Below are 20,145 nucleotides of genomic sequence, written 5' to 3'. Positions count from 1 at the left end.
CCTCTATAGACAGCAGAATTTTTCACTGACATTTATTGATTATGGATAGCAAAAAAACTATGTTTGAAACAAAGTAAACTATACATTTCTCCTTCCTAAATATGAAATAATTCTAGAACACATTTAATGGCTATTTGTTAAAATGAGAATAATCACCTCTCACTCTATACATTACTTAGAATCCTCATTGTTAATGGTAATTTTGAGTGCATATAAGGACAGGCCATAATTATCTACAGTAGAGAGCTCTTTAGACTAGTTGTCAGAGGACCAGGATTCCAGTCTCCAGTATGCCACCCCAGTCCATGCAATTGCAGGAAAGTCATTTAACCACTCACTGGGAGCCTAGTTCCACTGGCCATTAAAAAAAAGGCACTGGTTTATATATTACTTATTTCAAAAAGTTGTTGTAAGAATCAAATTATATCATATATATAGAAAAAATGACAAAGCAAGGTACTATCATTATTAAAATCATCAATCTAATTCAGAGTTTCCAAAACTATGTCAAGCTGGCCATACCATGTTAAGAGTACCTTATTCATTCCTTACATTTGCTGAGCCACTCCTAAAAGTTATTTCTCACTAGTAAACCCCAGATTTGACAATATATTTTTGGTATAACAGAGTTCTTAAAAATGGAGAATAAAATTTTCAATTCAACATTGATTACCTATAAATGAAATCTGCTGGTTGTGCTGGTTTGAATCTATTATGAACCCCAGAAAAGCCTATGTTCTTTTAATCCAATCTTGTGGGGGCAGACCTATTGTGGGGGGACCTTTTGATTAGGTTGTTTCCATGGAGATGTGACCCCACGCATTCAAGGTGTGTCTTAATCCCCTTGCTGGAGTCCTTTATAAGAGGATAAAAGACAGATGAAACTCATAGAGCTCAGAGAAGCTAAGAGTAAAGCAGAGACCCAGAGACATTTTGGAGAAAGCCCCTGAAAGCAGAAGCCAAATCAGGAGAGAAGGATCAGAAGAGCCAGTCGTGTGCCTTTCCATGCAACAGAGGAACCCAGGATGCCATCAGCCTTTCTCCAGAGAAAGTATCATCCTGTTGATGCCTTAATTGGGATGTTTTCATAACCTCAGAACTGTAAATTTGTGAACTAATAAAACCCTATTGTAAAAGCCAATCCATTTCTGGTATACTGCATTCTGGCAGCTTTAGCAAACCAAAACACTGGATTACGTTAAATTATTAATTAATAATACTTTTCCTTAAATTCAGAGTGATGTGCGAGGTAAGGCTGTCCAAATGAAATGGTAAGGCTGAGAAAGCCCCACTGCCCACACCATACACCCCTACAAAAACAAGACAAAAGTTTTCTCTTCCTATTAAAATTCTGCCTTCCTTCAAATGCCAACTCTGAAGCCTTTGAAAGCTCAAATCACTCCTCTTACAGCACTTACTTGTATTATAATGAACGAAGCTACTTTTCTCACCAAACAGAGCTCTGTGAAAGGCTATGGCCCTGTGTTCCTCCTCTTTCTGTAGGCCCTTGTTCCTTTGCACATTTCAAATACAGAAACAATAAGTATTTACAATTAAACCACATATTCCAATTTGGTAAAGATCTTTCTCCTACCCCAATGCTTCATCTTCTCCAGTTTTTCTAGGGAAATACTGAGTAGAAAATGTGATGGGGGAGGCAAGGGAGGAAATAGTACATGGTAATTTGTAATCAACTAGTTTCTCACTAGGAATATGAAAAAGTTTGGGACAAATGCTGCTCAAATGTTTTAAAGGAATGCTTATTAGAAAAGTATTTCATTCAGTTTATTTTATCCTCTTAATTCTACTAAAACACAAATTTCAATTTCTAATTGTTTTCTAAATGGAAAGGGGATGGAAATTAGGTATATCTCTTTTTCTGCAATAAAACTCAAGTATACCCTTGGTATTTTGCTTTCTATATTTAGAATCCTTCTTAGATCCTCCAAAAGTTTTCAAAGAAAAAGTATGAAGACCCCAAATTTCTAAAGTAGCTAAATAAATTGCCAGAAATAATAATACAACATTAATTTCTTACATTATTCCTAACCCACATGGTTTTAGCTTCTAAGATTGTTTGAAGGAAACATTCAAACAACACTGCAAAGTGTCTCTGTATTCATAACTTTGCTTAAAGACGTTATAAAATTCACACTATACAAACTGAAACTCTTAATTTCAGTTTTTGTATCTATTTTCAATCTTCTCAATTTCTGTTATATAGATGTTATCATACAAAAAGATCACAAAATGAACAAATATTTCTCTGTCCTTAAATATTTTCCTAGCAAATGCAATCAGTGGTGGTTCAATATTCAGAAATACTTAGGAGTTATGGAGCTTCTAAAATATGCTAATAGAAAAATCAAGTAATCTTGCATTACCTCTTAACTTATTTGGTTTTTAAAAATCAAACATCAAGTTTATGTAAAATCACTGTCTTAACTCTAAGGGGCAAACTATTTGGGTTCATACATGTTATATACACACAGCATGACACCCAAGCTATAACCAAATCACCATAACAAAAACTTCCTAAAAATATAAAACAAACTACTTTCCATCTGAACCTACTTCCGATTACATTTAAAAAGAAGTAATTCAATATCCTAAGAGTTTAACTTTCACATGTTTTGCAGGACATGGACTACTAAATTCAGACTATCCTTAAAAATAGAACAGTTCAACTAATTTTAGAATCAAGTGTTATAAAGCATCATAGCTGCCAACTTGCTGGATACCTGAATTGCAGGCAGCAGCATATATAGATCTCCTAAAGCAAACTGTCAGATTGCTGAACTATTAGCAATCACACACAACTCTAAGAAGAGGAATAATACAGAACGCACGCACATACCCAAGATAAGATAATACTTTAAGAACAATACGCCATATGAAAAGAAATAATCAGGCCCTATTATAAAATACTATCTATAATATGCAACAGTTCAAAAGTGCCAAAAGAAGGTAACAGGGTATAAAAAAGCTATGACCTGGGAGAAACCACGGAATTTGAGCTCTTAGATCTACCTGATTCACTGACTATGTATCTACTGCTCAGAATACTTCATATGCCCTGTTTTATCCCACCTTTACTAATTCAGAGAGGTAGAACTACCTGTGTCTATCTCACTGGGTTAATAAAAGTGGGATAAAATAAGCAACCAAATAGGAGTATTCCATGCTAAAAATCAAGAATACAAATTGTCGTACTGACATACCCAGTATGGAGAAATGAATATAGGGGCATGTTTCTAATTCACTGGGACAATAGTACCATTGTATAATGTCTTTAACACGAGGATCCACTGGGAAATATTTTCACCCACGAGAGAAAAATCAAGACTTTGTCAACTCCCTTTGACGATTCTTTCCAGGAAACATTTCAGGCATGTCTCAAAGCAACCATATTCACTGGTGATATTTACAAAACTTCAATTATTTTCAAAATCTCCTCAATCTAAATACACACCAAATACTCATATTAAAATTTTATTTTTCTTTCATGGATAAATAATCATTAAAATTTACAATTCAGCAAAAATACAACAGTTCAAGCACCAAAGTCTATTAAATATTTGAATTGAAATAAATATCTATGAATTTTTAAACTATTAATTTTTATTACATGCATCCACTTCACATGCCTCAGAAAGCTCTTTGCATTAATCAGAATCTTTAGCAAAATATTCCAGTAAAACTATTTCTGCAACATTTCCAAGTCATTGTAATGAAATTCAAAATATATAATTTATGTCAAATACATACTTGCTGTTCAAATCCCATTTCTACCACTTACATGATTTCAGGAAAATTAACTTCCCTATGCCTTAATTTCCTTATTGGTGAAATGACAGCAGTTATACCCAACATTAAGAGTTATAAGAATTAGAAATTTTATATATATAAAATTCATTTGCAATACCCAGAACTGGGTCTGCATATAAGCCCGTTACCATATAAATGGTAGCTATTATTTTTATTATTTTAAGTTAAAAATTAAAGGCTTAATGCTTAAATTTTAGAATGGCTTAGAACTTAAATTATCATATCACCACTGAACTTTGTATATATCAAACAAAACTAAGTTTACAAATTTGGTGAAGTTTATATGAGAAAAAAACTAATAAATTAGGAAGTTTTTTGAAATAAAATCAAAGGAAAAAAAACACTGAAATATCTTGAAAAATTTGTCTTTAAAACTAATTTATGCTTTTAAGAAGTATATGAAACCAATTATTTTACTTGCTTATAGAAAACAGATTCACTACTCTAAGATACTACTAAACAAATCTGAAAAATTCTCAACAAGAAGATTGATAAGGTATTACCTTAAGGAGCCCTACATTAAACAAAACATTCCAGTTTTCCAGGTCACACTACTCACTGTATTTCCAAGGTCAAACAAAATTGTGTCCACTCCATTTCACTATCAAGGAAGGTCTAATAATGATTATTACAAAAAAAAAAAAAAAAAAAAGGTTTAAAAACACCTTTTTTAATGAATACATGCTATACCTTTTTTTTTTTACAAATTTAAAAGAAACTATCCCAAGCTTCTTCAAATTTAACTTCAACCAGAAATTGTTGCATCCCTTTCTGTCCTCACAAACAGAAAGAACAAGTCAGCCATCCCGTCAGTTTCTGAAATTTCGCTTGATTGACCTTCCATTCCAGCCACCATAATTTTACAGTGGTCTCCTAAACTGTCTCCCTGCCTCCCGAATCTTTCCTTCCGCTCAATTCTACACGCTAATCAGAATTAGAGCTCTTAAAACTAGTTCACTGGTAACTTCCAGCTGAAGATCATCAGGGGTACCCCTCCCTGCCTAAAGAATAAAGCCCAAACTATGTCGCGGGTGTGGCATTCAAGGCCATTTTCAAACTAGTGCAGCATAATTCTCTAAATGTATCCGTTTCCACCTTCCTATAACATCTATCTGTCCCGCCCCCAAGAACTACTGTGAACTTTAGCCAAACATTCAAAATAAATTTTGTAGTTACCACTGAAATGAAATACTCATGCTAGTCTCTCTTGGACTTTTCCTCCCTGGACTTTCACCTCCTCATAGGACAAAATCCCATCTGACCCTAAAAACGAAGCTTTCCCAACACCCACTCCAAGCAGAATTGTTTCTCCTTTTGGCAGATATGAAAGGGTGGAAAACAATAGAAATAAAATCACAGCAAAAGAATAAGAAAAAAAATATGGTTTATTTGATCGCGTATAAAAACAGCAGATAAATAGTTAGCTGCCTGAAATTCCTCTTCAAAAATAGGTAGAATATAATTCCTAAATTACCAACCCTTGAGAAATAGACACAGAAGTTTTTCCAGTTTTTCTTCAAAAGTCATTAGTACAGAGAGAAGGGTATGATGCAACAAATCATTCTAAACTACAAATCATCTTCTCTTCACTCAATTGGTTCATCAGGGTCAGATGATTTTGGTGCACTTTATACACCTATATTATACGCAATTGTGGAACGAAAACAGAAATGAACACATGACAGCCTAGATACTCCATCTTTTTGTCATGTCTTTAGCTTCAGATTTTTCACAATCATTACGATTTTCATGAAGATGCTTTGGTCAAACAGTCCAACTTCCTACAGAGCCAGACTCGTGAGGCACACATGACTCCAAAGGCAAACACAAATGCTTCTTTGCCTGGCTATAGAATTACAGTAAGACAATAAATTGTCCTCATCCCATCTCCTTACATGTCATTTATTACTAAAATCATCCTGAGTCTGAAAAGAAGTAACTCCAAAATTCTTAAAAAACAAACAAAAAAACTGAGAGTTAAAAATCAGTTAAACACTTTAAAAAAAAAAGTCCCTGACTAACTACACATTGAGATTACTGTGTAAGACTAAGTCAGACCCAAAGAAAATAAAGGACCATCAGTATATAATATTTGGGGTTCAAAATTAATTACTAACAATATTTAATAACTGCTCACATTCCTGAACTGTTATGTGTTTCGAATGTTATGAGGCAATGAACAAGTTCTTTTGCCAATTTAAATTCTAATTGCTTCGTGGAAATTAATTTTCAAATCCAGGTTGTAACATTATAAAATATTCAATTGTGTCATTTTGAAATTCCTCAGAAACTTCAGTGGAGCTCTGAGATATTCCCTCAAAGTTTCCGTGAAGTCAAATAAATTGTGTTATGGTTGTTAACAGCCATCATTAACATGCTGTGTCCAAACTTTAGGTTTCCAATTTTAGCACAGACACTTTACCCTCTGAGTAGCAGACACTACTGGCAACAAACTCAATATCCATTCTTTCCTTCTTTGCAAAGAGAACTTCGATTTTGTTCAGGGCACTAAATGAAGCCAACTTAAAAATCTATATTTCCCAGTCTCTCTAGCAGATAGCAGCAGCCACTGGGACAGTTCTAACCATTAGATACAAATGGAAGTTGCTAGCTGGGATTCTAAAAAAAAAGTTATTTAAAAGGAGTCTGACTCAACTGGTTTGCTCCTTTTGTCCTTTGTCCTTGCCCTTCATCTTCTTTTCACCTGGAACTGAGACACTAGGACTGGAGAAGGAACAGCCATTTTGTGATCACAGAGTGACAGTTTGATACTCTAAAAATAACTAAGCCGAAATACAAAAGGAGTCTGGGTCCCTATTGGCAAATGGTGGTAACCAAAAGCCTTGGTGTGCCTATCTTGGACTTCTCAGTGAGTGAGAAAAAGGAAACATCTATTTGGTTAAACGCTATCACATGCTTTCTGTTACAAACAGTCAAATACGAGCTTAACTAACATTCATTACCAGATTATGCTTATTTCATGTTTTAAAAGAAAACAAAAACCCCAGGCTGATACTCTTATAACTAGCTACAATATAACACGATCATGATTAAGCACAGAGAATGTTCACTTATTACACAACTATCAAGTCATGAGTGGAACAAGCACTGAGCATATCAAATTTAAAATCAAATTTTGCTGAATCCTGAGAGCCTACTGAAAACTACTGCACAAGATCATCACAGGCTGCACTATATGAAAGGGGGAAAATTCTCTAATACCTTTACACTCCAACTTCCCATTCAAATGGGCAACAGAGTTGGTTTATACAGTAAAGAGACGGGATTTTTATCAGTCACCTATCTATGTAGGCCATAAAACTGAACTGAAAATAATAACACAATTTCAATAGTTCTCTGTTCCTTTTATCACCATGTGCACAGACAGAATTATATGAGGCAAAGAACTAAAGCAACTACTCAAGAAAAAAAAAAGAAAAATAGACTTTTTTCCAAATAATTAAAAAGGGTTTTTTTGATCATAATATAGACAAATAACCAAATCTTCCATTAGACTTTCATAGGGAATGATAAAGCAACCCTTTCATTACAGAAGATCAATGGAAAAACAACCATTTTGTTGGACCAAAATAATTTAACTTATTTTTCTAATGAAGTCTAAAATGCATAGAATAAAATAAATTGGGTACATATTATCTCATTTTCACACTTATCATGCAAAAAAATCTTCCAATGACAGACTCAAGCAGCAGAATTTCACAGATTAAAGTGACATCTAACTAATCTGATCTTGATAATCATGGTATATAGGTTAATTTCCTTATACTGCCAAGAAAAGCAAGATAGATTGTACTGTATCTTTTATGACAGGCTATTAAAATTGTTTGGGATTATACAGAAATACACTGGTTTACTACAGATATGAAAAGAAAGCCACTGACATGGACAATTTCTAGGATAAACAATGACCAAAACAAAAGTTTTATTGTAAATAAATGCCTTTATTCCCACTGATTTTGCTATCAGCTGAAGCAATATGATTCTTTGAATCAGACGGCCCTGAGAATTCTGGCTATGAATGTATTTTATAAGGAACAGGACTAGAGTATAAATCAGAAGACTGCATCCTCCTCTGTAGCAAACAGCTCTTTCTGTGTTACTCTAAATCAGAGAACAGTTGCCTATTTTCACTCAGAAGTAAAGGGCCAAAGCAAGACACAATAGGCCACACCATAAATAATTAGGGCTCACTCACTTGCTATTATTCTTGTTTCTCTACAGAGGGCCTGGTTTGAAGTCTTTCCAAGGCCGTCTGAGGACTAGGCCTAACAAAATTCAATTTCTAAATCCAATAGTCCTAATTCCTAACATTACAGATTATTTTAATCCTATGTTTCTGATGATAGACAAATTTTGAAATTGTTCCTGCTGACTCCAATACTTAGAATATTTCAACAGCTGGGGCATATGATAACTTGGCAACCTGATAATATTCTAGATGAATGCACTCATTCTGTAACCAAGGAATTTTGTCAGAAATAAATTCAAAATAAACTTTTTTAAATTCAAATGGGATGTACAGTATTTTGAACACATGATTTCAGAAAATGAGGAACTGTACTTTGAAAGTTTAGTGAAATGACACTCCCTATTCAAAGCCAACCATTCTTTTCTGATTAGATCAGTCCCCACAGTAAGTCATCAGGATAATAAGCTCTGTAGTGAAGTCATAGTATTGGATACTGATGGGAAATCATAACTGGCTTAAAAATACATCTGGGAAACAATGAGTTTTCCAGGCCTCCAACTTTTCATGGAATAATATACTGGCCGACACTCTTAACTTCCATTCCAAAACTAAATGAAACGTATAACATCTATAAAGCCAAATACAAATTGATGATGACCTAAGCATTTTTAAAGCACAAAGAAAAGGAGGAGAGAAACACTCACTTTTTACAGTCAAATTGTGGACTATATATTTGAAAAAGTCTAAATGCAATGTTGATCATAAGGCTATGAAGTATAGTGAGAACTATAATGGTCTTCACATTCTTAATTTCTTTTTATCTCCCAATGTAAATAAAGACAAGCTTTTAAACAATGTCTACTTCCTCAGGAAAAGACAAATCAGCACTTTGGTTATTTCTGTTTTCAAAGTCACCTGAAATCACACACGTCAATGAGGTAAAATTTGATGGGACCAAAATTCATACGGCAATAATTTTTCTCAAAAGTATAAAATGAATACACTTTAGGACTTTCAGACTTTTTTCTTTCAGGTTTTAAAGGGTGCAGATATATTTCTTCAATTAAGGTTTACTAGTCTATATTGCACTGTCACTTTAGAAGTTCTGGAGACAACTGATTAAGAACCATATTTTAAAATGGAAAGATTGAAGTAAACAAGAGTATATTACACACACGCGCGCGTGCACGCACAGATGATATAAACGCGCTTTAGCCTAAAATATCACTGCAGTTGTTCAGAAGCAGTATTATACACAACAGAGTCGTGGCACAAAGGAATTCTGAGTGCCTGTGCTGTTTACAAAATTCTACGTAGACTGCCAAGAAAGCCAGAAATAAAACATATTCTAGAATGAGATAAACATAACTGTGGGTGGATTTTGAGATTTTGGGGGATGTGGAATTTATTATTCGATTCAGGAGTGTATATTACCAGTTTCCACTAATAGAAAAACCATTAATACATGCATTTTTAACCATTCAATTTACAGGAATAGAGGGGTTACCTCCAACGCAAATATTCAAAAAGATGCAAAACTGTTTGACTCTGCCCTAGGAAATAAGCCACTATTCACTATTAATATATTAATACTCTGTAAGCCACCCTTTCACGTAGTGTTTCAGAAGCCCCAATGATATTTAAAAATACATTCTCAGAGACAAAAAGACTCTTAAGATGGGAAGGTGCAATTTCTAGCTTGCCTGACATTATATTTAACTATATAAAGTAAACGTAATAATTCTAAAAAATCAATATTTACCAGGTTGGTAAATATCTTCCCTAATCTAATGGTTGGGTAGTAAATTAACTCAAAATATACCGTTTTATATTCAAATTTACAGCAGAGTCGCTAACTAAAATTTTTCATCCATGGTGCTTTCCATCGTCACATTTTTATGACACCTCAGAATAGGTATATAGTCACAAACCATAAACTTTTTTTTCAAATAAGTAGGATCATTTTAGGGAAAATGGTTTGGTGGTATTCTCAGGGTTGCAACAGTCCATGTATTAAGAACCCAAGAACCTGCCAAGCAGGAGTAGCAATGCTTTAGTAATCCTATGGAGAATTAATCGGTATCCATCCTCCCAGGAAGAATTATGCTTATACGCACTGCTTAAGAGCTTTCAGAAGAAGAGAAAATGCAATGTGCTACTTGGAAACCAAGCCCCTTCCCCCAAATCCACCGCCCATCCAAGGGCATCTCCGATTGCCTACCCCACCCCACTCCCTGCATTGGGGATAGTGAATCCTATCCAAAAAGACCTGGTCCATCTCCCAAGAGTAGTCCAGGCACCTTTTAACTTGTGTCCAACAGCGGCTCTAGTGAAGAAAAGGTAACGGTCGCACCGCTGATGCACGCTAAGCCCCGCAGCCTGAGCTCGGTGGGCCACGTACCTTTGTACCTCTCCAGCACATCTTCGTAGGCCTGGAGGTACTCCTGCTCCTCCACATACAGGTAAGCAGCTGGGGAGAGGTAACCCGCCATGCCGAAGTTTAAACGATAGCTGGCCAGTTCCCTGTCCCTTTCATAACCCCAGACTGTATCGAAATCAGCAAGACGCAGCCTTGGGAACTGAAAAAGGGGAAGGAAGAACAGGCAGGGAGAGAGCGCTGAAGCCCGAGAAGCAGAGCTGGGGTCGCCAGGGGGCGGCGGGCGCTGGAGCAGGCAGAGGAAACGCCCAGGACCCGTGACGGGCCGCGGGTGCTGGGCCGCCGGGCTCCCGGGGAGCCAGAGTCCCTCTCGGGTTTCACTAGCGGCAAATCTCAGCAAGCCTGGGGGCGGCGACAGGCAGCGCGACGCCAGGCGGAGGAGCCGGGAGCGCGGCGGGGGCAGGCGCCGGGTCTGTCTGCGGCCAGCACGGCCACCTCCCTGGCCTTACGCCGGACGCCTGCTCACGGCCCGGCCGAGGTCGCGGCGTCGATGCGGGAAGACCAGCGCGCTGCCTCAGCCCGGGATGCTGTGCGGCGCATCTGCAGCATTTCCTGGCCGCCGCGTCGCAGACACTCGCCCGCGCCCCGGGAGGGAGGAGGGCGGAGGGCGGAAAGGAGGGGGCGAACGCGGCGGTCAGCGCCCCGGCTGGCTCTGCTCCCGCTCGGGCTCCACTCGGCCCCTCCCTTCCAGGCAGCGCCGCAGCGCCTCCAGCCCCTCCCCGGCCTGCCCACCCGGATTGATCATGCCGCCAAGCACGCCCACCCCCGGACACTGGCAGCCTGACCCCAGATCCCCAAGGGCAGGGTTTCTATTTGGGATCCACAACAGGTGCCCGGGAAACAAAGCCTGAGATCACGGCCACCAACGTACGCAGCCCTCTGCCGAGGAGTCGGCGGCTCTCCCCGGGGAAGAAGTGACGGAGAGGGAAGTGGGAAATGCTTTTTTCAACCCAGTCCAGTGACATAAGTGTCCCTTAGACTCAGGTCATTCTGTGGCAGCGCGGAGCAGGGAGGGCAGAGGGGTCTGCAGCCAGGACACAACTCGAGGGCGGGGCGGCCTCTGCAGGTGGCCGCGTACATCAGGGCCTGACACTCGAGCCGCGCCTGCGCCTGCGCTCTCGCCCGCCCGGCGGCGGCCTGTGGGCTAGCCCGCGGTCCCTCCCTTCCGCCCCCCAGAGCCGGCCGCTGTATTTGCTGATGTTCTCCGCGGCGGCGTCCACGGCCCCTTTCTGTTCACATCAGCCCTAGAACACCCTGTGGTCGACCGCCTTGCCTCATTCCGCACAGCTGTATCCATTAGAGTAGAGTAAAATGGGTACAATTTCCTTAAATCTGGTCTGTCACATACTAAGTGGGTTTAAGGGACCGCTGGGGGAGCTAGATGGTACCCAGGCTTGTAAACAGACATGGTAAAGACTACTGAAGGTAAATTCAGGCTGCCTTGAATGGGATTCTGTCTCCTACTGCTTGCTGTGTGACATGGGCAAGTTACTTATCCTCTCTGAGCCTCTCCTCATCAACAAAATAGGGATGATAATGCATACCTTGTAAAGTTGTTGTGATATTCAGCGGAGTTTAGAACACTGCTTGACACATAGTAAGCACTATTTAAGTGTTGACGGTTGTTATTATTCTTATAGATAAACCGGGTCATTGTTGACCATCTGACCTAGACAAATTTACCACTCGCCCACTTCCCCACTTTCCTCTTTTCATATATACTGACCTTTTGCCCTTGATGATTTTTTTTTTCTTTCTTTTTTGGTATTGTAAAATCCCGACCATTTTTTGTTAATTCTTAGATGGGGGTAAGAGTTACTCTTGAAAATTTGCATACTCCTGGAAAAAATTAATTTGAGTTAGAATGGGAGAATTTAACTCCTCCTCAGCCCTTGGACTACTTTTGTTACTCCAAAGAAAGCAAGACAACATCTCTTTTCTTTCCTAACCGCTGGTTTATAATCTGAACTTGATCCACTAAACTTTTAAGATTACTATAGTTTTTCTTGCAACTTGGTATGCACTTTAGTTCAGGAAGTAACAACACAAGTCATATGAGACAGCTTCTTGAAATGAAGGGTTAGCAATTAGATTTCTGAGTCATTCAATTTACAGGCCACATATATATGGATGTCGATTTCTCAAAACTTTTGTCTCCCTCAAAATAAGTAAAGTCATTGAGGACATAGTCTGAATCTTCATCAGAGAATGACACTCAGGAACACCCAATGTTCTGAATCAGTGCACACTTTGTGATTTTAACAGTCCTTTTAAGGAGCCAGTTAAAACAAGCAAAAGCAGCATTTTGGGGCTGATTGGAGAGCAGGCCGTTGCCCCTCCATTCTTGGAATGGTAATATTAGATTGATCTGCTAATAATAATATTATATCCTACAGAGAAGCAGCAAAAGCACAGCAGTTAAGAGTGGCTTCTGAAATCAAGAATGTCTGAATTCAGATACTAGCTCTACTACTTACTAACTGTATGACATTAGAAAGTTTCTTTGCCTCTCTCAGCAGATTTTTGGACTGTAAAATGGGGAAAATAATAGTAGCTATTCACTGGGTTGATTAGAGGCCTAAATGACATAGTGTGTTAAGTGCTTAGAAAAGCACCTGGCCATCATTAATTAAGCATTTTCCATGTCACAAGGAATCTGCAAAAGATTTTGTATTCACTATTTTATTTAATCACCATAACCAGGCTCCTTTGAAGAGGAAAATGGGGCTGAGAGAGGTTCAGTAAATTGTCCAAGAACACACAACTGATTAGTGACAAAGGAGAAATTAAAATCCAAGTTTGCCTGAGTCCAAAGTCTGACTCCTTAGAGTCTTCAATTCCAACTTCAAAGAATTCACATGGGAAAACAATTCATATTTTTCAAACAGCATTGTTGATGAATAACCATGTACCTGCATAGGCACTTCAAGACTGAAAAATCCCACTTACAATACCCTATACCCAAGAACAGCTGAATCGTATTATTCTTATGTAAAGGGCATTTACACAATGAATGTTACAAAGCTCCTTTCCTTACATTGTGTACTTTTATTCTTACATTGACCCTGAAAGATAGGAAGGGACTATATTATGGTCCCAGATGTACTGATGAAACTACAGTAAATATAAAAGCACTTTAAAAAATATAAGGTGTCTGACACCAGAATGATTTTTTGAAAATATCACCTGATTGCACCACTGCACTGATTAAAAATCTTTCCTCACTACTTAAAGCATAAATATTCCAACCTCCTCTGAGGGTACTGCATGCAAGCACCTTTACAGTTTCTGCCATTTCGTACCAAATTCCATGCTTTAGCTACACACATTACTTGCAGTTCCCATTTAGACACATCTCCCATATTTGTTCTTAGAGTTCCATCCCCCTGAAGTGGCCTTCACTTTCACCCTAATTCCATCAAGCTCTTAAGTCTCTCAGCTCAAGTGGCACATTGTCTCAGAAACCTTTCATGAACCCCATGCCTCCTCTCTCTCCACCCAAGTTAATTAGACTCTCCTACGGATTCCCTTAATATTAGGTGTTTACAGCCCTTATAACTAATCTCTCACACTATGTTGTAATTATCTAGCAATACTTATCTATCACATTAGACAATGACTTCTTTAAAGACAGAACCATAGGCTCTCCTTTTTATTCCAGGGGCTCAATAAATATTTGTTAAATTTTCATAAACTAAGATATCACACAGTCTACCTAGATATTTGACATTCAATTCTATTTTTATGACCTAAAAACAAACAAAAATATTAAACTTCCAGCTTTTTTTTTATTACTATGTAATAAACACAATGGTCATCCTCATGCCATTTCTGAACCTCACCCCTTCTCTTATGAGGGATGAATTTCAGAGATGGGGTGCATTTCAGGGTTAGCGTGAACATGTCCAATAAAATCAGAAGTCCAAAGTTGAATGATATGTTTCCACAATGTCCACAGCACCCAATTCTCTGAGCTACCCTGTTCCTTCATCCTCACATTGGGTGGTCAAGGGCCAATTTAACACATAATATATCTGAAACCTATAATTTAGCTGCGTTATAACAAACATATTTGTGGACTAGTCTCTGAGTCTATCCTCCATGTGTGACTATTGTTTATGATCTGTGCAGCAAATGACAATTAACTAATTTTTTTCAACCTACTAATCTTATTTTACTTAACTTATCTAAAACATAGTATGCTTCCGACTGTTTATACTATGTTCTTATATTTGATTTTGTTCTATTTTGAAGAATTAGTGTAATCTTAAGAGTACGTAATTCTGAAGTCTTCGGTGCATCAACTGCCAACAACTTCATAGCTATCCCCACAAATCATTCAGCAAACATTTTACAGTAAGACACGGCCCCTGCCCTCAAGGATTTTATAGTCTAGTAACATCATTAGCATCTATGTGGTACACTGCATCCCATTAGAACCCCCAGTTCTTCAGATTCTTCACCACCTACGATGTATACTGGTGGTGAGGACCATCAACTTCTCATGACTTCCTACCAAGCAGAGTCATTCTCATCTTATAATTTCATTCCAGCTGACAAAACCCACCCTGTCCTCTTCTCATAACCCCTTCCTTTACCATCAAAGGCAAAATATCCATCTCTACCACTCTCTATACTCTCAGGCCAGAAGCCCCTTCTACCTTCCATAAAATTGCACATAACAGACATCCCATTTTGATGCCCCAGGCCTTCTACAAGGCCCCAACAACTTCTCACACACACTCTTCTTTCATGCTAACCTCATGTTTCCCTTTCCACAGAACACATATCTGGTACCGACAAGTGTGTCCTCCTCTCCCTTATACCTCAAGCCTGCAGGAGAGTTCGCAATAGGGCAAGGAATCTGGCCTCAGTGACTAAACACTTTTTGGTACTCCTGGAGGGCAGCACAAGCCCAGTCTGCTCTGACTGTCCCAGACTTCCCTCGCTTACTCTCACTTGGGTCTCCATTCTCTCTCCTCCTCCCTGTTCCTATTCAACCCCTCCTCATCAAAGGGTGAGACTAGCCAGCATCTCAAAACAGAAGCCTGAAGAAGCTCAAGGCTGTTGCTCCAGAAACCTTGGCTAGAGAATGGCTGGCTAGGCACTGTTTGTTTTTCCCGTAATCATGAAAGCCCTACTGGGGGGACCCTAGGGGGACTCTCATCCCTCATTCCTCTCTGCTGCCTAGGTGGCTGGGATCTGGGCTGGTCCCCTCCAGCGCTCTGGGTAGAAGAGAAGGTATCAACTCTGCATTACAGTAGAAGGCAAAAGAGGCTGTGGGAGGGGGCCAAGAATCGAGAATGGGAGAGGGGCAAAGAAGGGAGGCGCAACCACTGTCTGTAAAAACCCAAACTGAAAAGCACCTGGCCTTTGACCTTTGCAAGAGAGTCCCCAAGAGGGACTATCATCGCTTGTCCTATTATCACTTCCAAGAAAAAAAATATTGAAGGAACAGAGGAACAACAACCCCTGGAAGGAACTCTCACGCATAGAACACATTGATAAACCACACTTGCACTGCAGGGTTGGAGGATTAATTACCATAGTGTTCTCAGCTTTCAGCTTGGTAAAACAAACCACTTCTGGTTCAGCTTTTACGACCAGTGCAAGAGAACACCGGGTAACACAGAACAGATCTGAACACTGGCACCTCCTGAATATTAATTAATCAGGAACGCATGATGACCAAACCTCAAAAGCACTAGGGTCAAAATAGCTGCTATGGACACATGATGTTGACAGAGATGATATATTAAAAAATAATAATATTAAAAAGGGCATCCAAGTGGCTAGAATACAATCCTGGGTACCAAAAACTGTGAATCTGCCAGAGTTAAATCTGCGTAGCTCAGTGACCCTGGGCAAAAATGAAAATGAAGGCTGCTCTCTCTCAGCTTCTAGCAAATACACTAGCAATCACTAGAGTTAACACTTTCAGATTGTCACGGTGGCTACTGTACATAAATATGAAAGTTTAATGCAGCTATCTGTAAATATTTCCTTGCATTTCAAAGGTATCGATTTATCCAACCAGAAGGCAGGGCCAAACAGCTTAGTCACCAGCAGGCAGGGCAAACAGCTCTACAGATAAAACCGAGCATCAAATAAACACGGTCATCCTCCTCCCCCAATTTGAACACAAATCTCTGCCCAGTGCATTAGCTCCCAGATATGCCGTCCCCACCCCACCCCACCTCCGCTAGGAGCAGACGGGTGAATTTCCGCAACTCCCGTTTCCGTTCCATCCCCTCCCCCGGATGCTCTTACCTGCTATCCTAAGCACTGCCCTCTCGGCGGGGTCCAGTACCGATCCCCCTTGAATCTTTCTTTTGGATCTCTCATGTTTAGGTAAATTCCAGGGTAAGGTGTCTCCCGGAGCCGGGGATGCTGAGCCAGATTTCTGGCTGAATTCCTCCTCATCGGAAAAATCCGCTGAGGAAGACATAGAGCAGCGACAGGACGCGTTCCCGGAACTCTAAGAGGATGACACAGGGAAAAAAAAGCATTAATAGCACGTATGCTCATTGATTTAAACGCCCCCCTCCTCCTTGCCCCCGAGCTGGGTCTGGCATTCTGCATCATCCTTAAAGCGGAGGGAATACACAAAATAAAAAACGAAACCCAGGGCTCACCATCTTTTCTTGGCCAAGTCTCCGATGACAGAAACAATACCCAGGCAGTTCCAATACATGAAGATTTGCACGCAAGAAGTGTGTGGCCTGCGGTCCGGCCACCAGCTCACAAATGACTGGCCCAACAATGAGGCTACAATCAACAGCCTTCCTGTTACAAATCTATAGTATCTGGCTCCCCCAAGAGGTCAGAGGAAATACTTCCCATTGCTAGACTGCTGGTTAATTCATTAAGGCAAGTAACTCGAACTTTGAAAAACAAAGCACAAACACAGGATGTTGAGTCCCAATTCCTTTCCGTTTCAAATCGCTTCACTACTGGAGTCTCCTTTCTGACCACTCTCGATCCCCTTGTCCTCTTATTTAATTTTCTTCATGAGACTGAAGCAGGTTCCCAGAAGAGCCACGAGGGAGGACACACTGATTCTGAGAAGAGCCTTTTATTTTTTCCTTAAGACTGGGCAAGAGCACAAAAGACTTTTCAGAAGCCCAAGGCAGTGCCAATAAACAAATATCTGAACTCAGTTTAGAGTTCTTGAGATAATTTAAACTTCTAGCAAAGTAACAGCTGCCAATAATGTAAATGAGAATGATGCAGTGCAGTGACAGGAAACAGCCCTACGCAACTCCTGGTCATTACACAGTGAAACAAGAAACACACAACGACGCTTTAACCAAGGCACTTTGCCTGAAGGTTAGTACTCCCTTGATCTAGCAGGAGCAAATCTGCAGGGTCATATCTTGCACAAAGGGTTATACCTTCCAGACAGGGTAAAAGCACAAACAAGATGTTACTCCTTCCTTCTTTATTGGGTTATGTTTGTGACTATTTACGGAGCCACACAGACTTACTAATGAAAAAGGGACACTGACTACATCTGTGCCACGAAACAGTGCTATAAATAAAACAAATTGTCAAAGGTAAGTCTTCACTTTCCCATTTAGAACTCCACTTTGCTGAGACTCACAATGGAGATGCAAAACCGGTATAATTTGAATTCCTGAAATGTAGACTTGCAGCCATGGATTCCTAAGAAGCAAGCTGCAGCAATCAGTGAGGCATGCTCCAATTTGAAAAAAACACTGGGCTGCTCACAAAAGCAGTGGCAACTACAGCAAAAACAGGCTGTGTGAACAACATCCCAAAGCACTCACACAAGGCATGTGCAATAAATGGAACTTGATCAGTACACAAATTGAACTTACCTCAATCTGTTCAGGCATGTTGTTACACATGGTCAACACATCATTTTTAAAAGTACACATAATATTTATCTCAAAGTAAGGAGGATAGAATTTCTTTTTAGCTCTATTCTTTCCAAAAAAAAAAGCAGTCTTCCATTTACTCTACAGGAGATTTCATCTTTTGGGTTAATTTATTGAATTTGTATATTTTCTTAGTGGCAATAGTGTATTAGGCAAATTTGAGGAAAATAAATAAATAAAATCGATTTTCTATATTGTAGCTAGAGTCCACAGGGAGCCGTGAGTGACATTAAGTCACTCACAGTATGCTATTATCAATCTAATTTATTTTCCATGCTTTTCTGAAAATTCATCATGAGTTCTCTGAGGTACTGTTGTAAAACAGGGTGACATTCTTAAAGACTTTTAAAAGGGTATTCAGTTTCTCTGGTTGCCTTCTGTCTCCCTTAAAATGGCTTTCTACCTGTCCTTAGTAAATGTCATCCTTTATCTGTGAGATTATATTTCTTGTTGCCTGCACTATTTTAGTGAGTATAGTAATTTGATTATCTTTACAGACAGACCTGGATAGAGAAAAACTGGGAAAAGAAATATTCCTCTCCAAACTCATTGTTTATTGATTTTTGCAGAGTAAATTTCTTTAATGGCCAGAGCCTCAGCTGAATGAACCACAAAATGTGATTTATGCCAAGACATAAACATCATTAATCACACATAGCCAGATGGGTACAGATGCTACCCCTGGACCCAAGGGTGTTGACTGGGGCAGCCTCTAATATGGTAATGTCATTGGTAAACAGATAAAAGAGAGAAGAAAAAAGAGACAATCAGCAAAACCTCTTTCAGCAATATATCATAGAAAATAGACACATATATACAACTGAAGGAAATCACACATTTACATAAGGCTAAGTCTCTCCAAAGATAGATGATCCAAGTGTTTTCATAATTAAAATATTAGGTTTATTCCAAAATAATTTTCATAAACGTTTTTAAAAATTATAAGGTAAACCATACAAAATTAGGCTCATTTGAATCCTAAAAATTTTGAGAATGAATTTAAACGAAGCTGCCTTGAAAGTGGATCAATCCTATAAAACTATTGTACTCTTTACTGATTTGAAATTACTTGCCAACTCATGTCAGTCTTGGGGGTTAGGGTGTAGTGTGTGTGAGTACAGTCTTTCTTTTCTTTCGGAAAAAGTAAACATGTTCTCTGACCCAATAACCTTTGACATGGGGCTTGGAAGGGAGGACAAAGGAAGAGGGCACCCGTGACCAGCAAAACCCACTGGCCCTTGTCTGTTTTTCTACTCTTGTTCCTAAGGTTTGATTCCTATTAAAATACAAATATCTATGTCCATCAAAGGTATTGGTTAAGTAAATGATAGTACATCCATGTAATGGGCTATTCTGAGCAATTCAACAAAAATATTGTTGATCTACATTCAGCTACATTGAAAGAGTTCACATAGAATGATTTCTTTTTTGTAAATTAACAAAACTATGTGTATGTGTAGGTAGGTAGGTAGGTAGGTAGGTAGACAGATAAAGTATGTAGTGGTTTTCTCTGGGTTATGGGAATATGAATGGATTTAATGTTATTCCTTATAATTATACAATCCAAAACAAACACACAAAAAAGCTGAAAAAAAGAAAAGGATACTTTGTCAAGGGTCAGAGACAATATCAAAAACCTTATGAAAAAGTAACTATGTAAGACACTGCTTTTAACCATTGGGGGCTCATGGACACCCCTGAGAAGGTGAAATCTACCAAAACCTGTCTCTAGAAAAAAAAGCATATAAGCAAATACACTCAAATTTTGC

General features: G+C 39.0%; 1 protein-coding gene across 22 annotated transcripts in view; it reads right to left on the bottom strand.

The window, feature by feature from the left end:
- The window catches only part of DST (dystonin), a 489,857-nt gene that overhangs the window by 342,362 nt on the left and 127,350 nt on the right, over nucleotides 1-20,145 (bottom strand). For 15 of the 22 annotated variants that reach the window (XM_037843232.1, XM_037843222.1, XM_037843223.1 and 12 more), the window contains exon 4: nucleotides 16,746-16,953. In XM_037843232.1, coding sequence (XP_037699160.1) covers nucleotides 16,746-16,953 — 208 coding nt within the window. Of the gene's footprint in view, nucleotides 1-10,439; nucleotides 11,139-16,745; nucleotides 16,954-17,110; nucleotides 17,256-20,145 lie in introns of those variants that run through there. The other 7 variants (XM_037843239.1, XM_037843240.1, XM_037843241.1 and 4 more) reach the window with 4 other exon arrangements.

This window comes from Choloepus didactylus, chromosome 7, assembly GCF_015220235.1.
Source record: "Choloepus didactylus isolate mChoDid1 chromosome 7, mChoDid1.pri, whole genome shotgun sequence".
Classification (NCBI taxonomy): Eukaryota; Metazoa; Chordata; class Mammalia; order Pilosa; family Megalonychidae; genus Choloepus; species Choloepus didactylus.
Note: the sequence above shows the minus strand (reverse complement) of the source record. Positions and strands in the feature narration are given on the sequence as shown.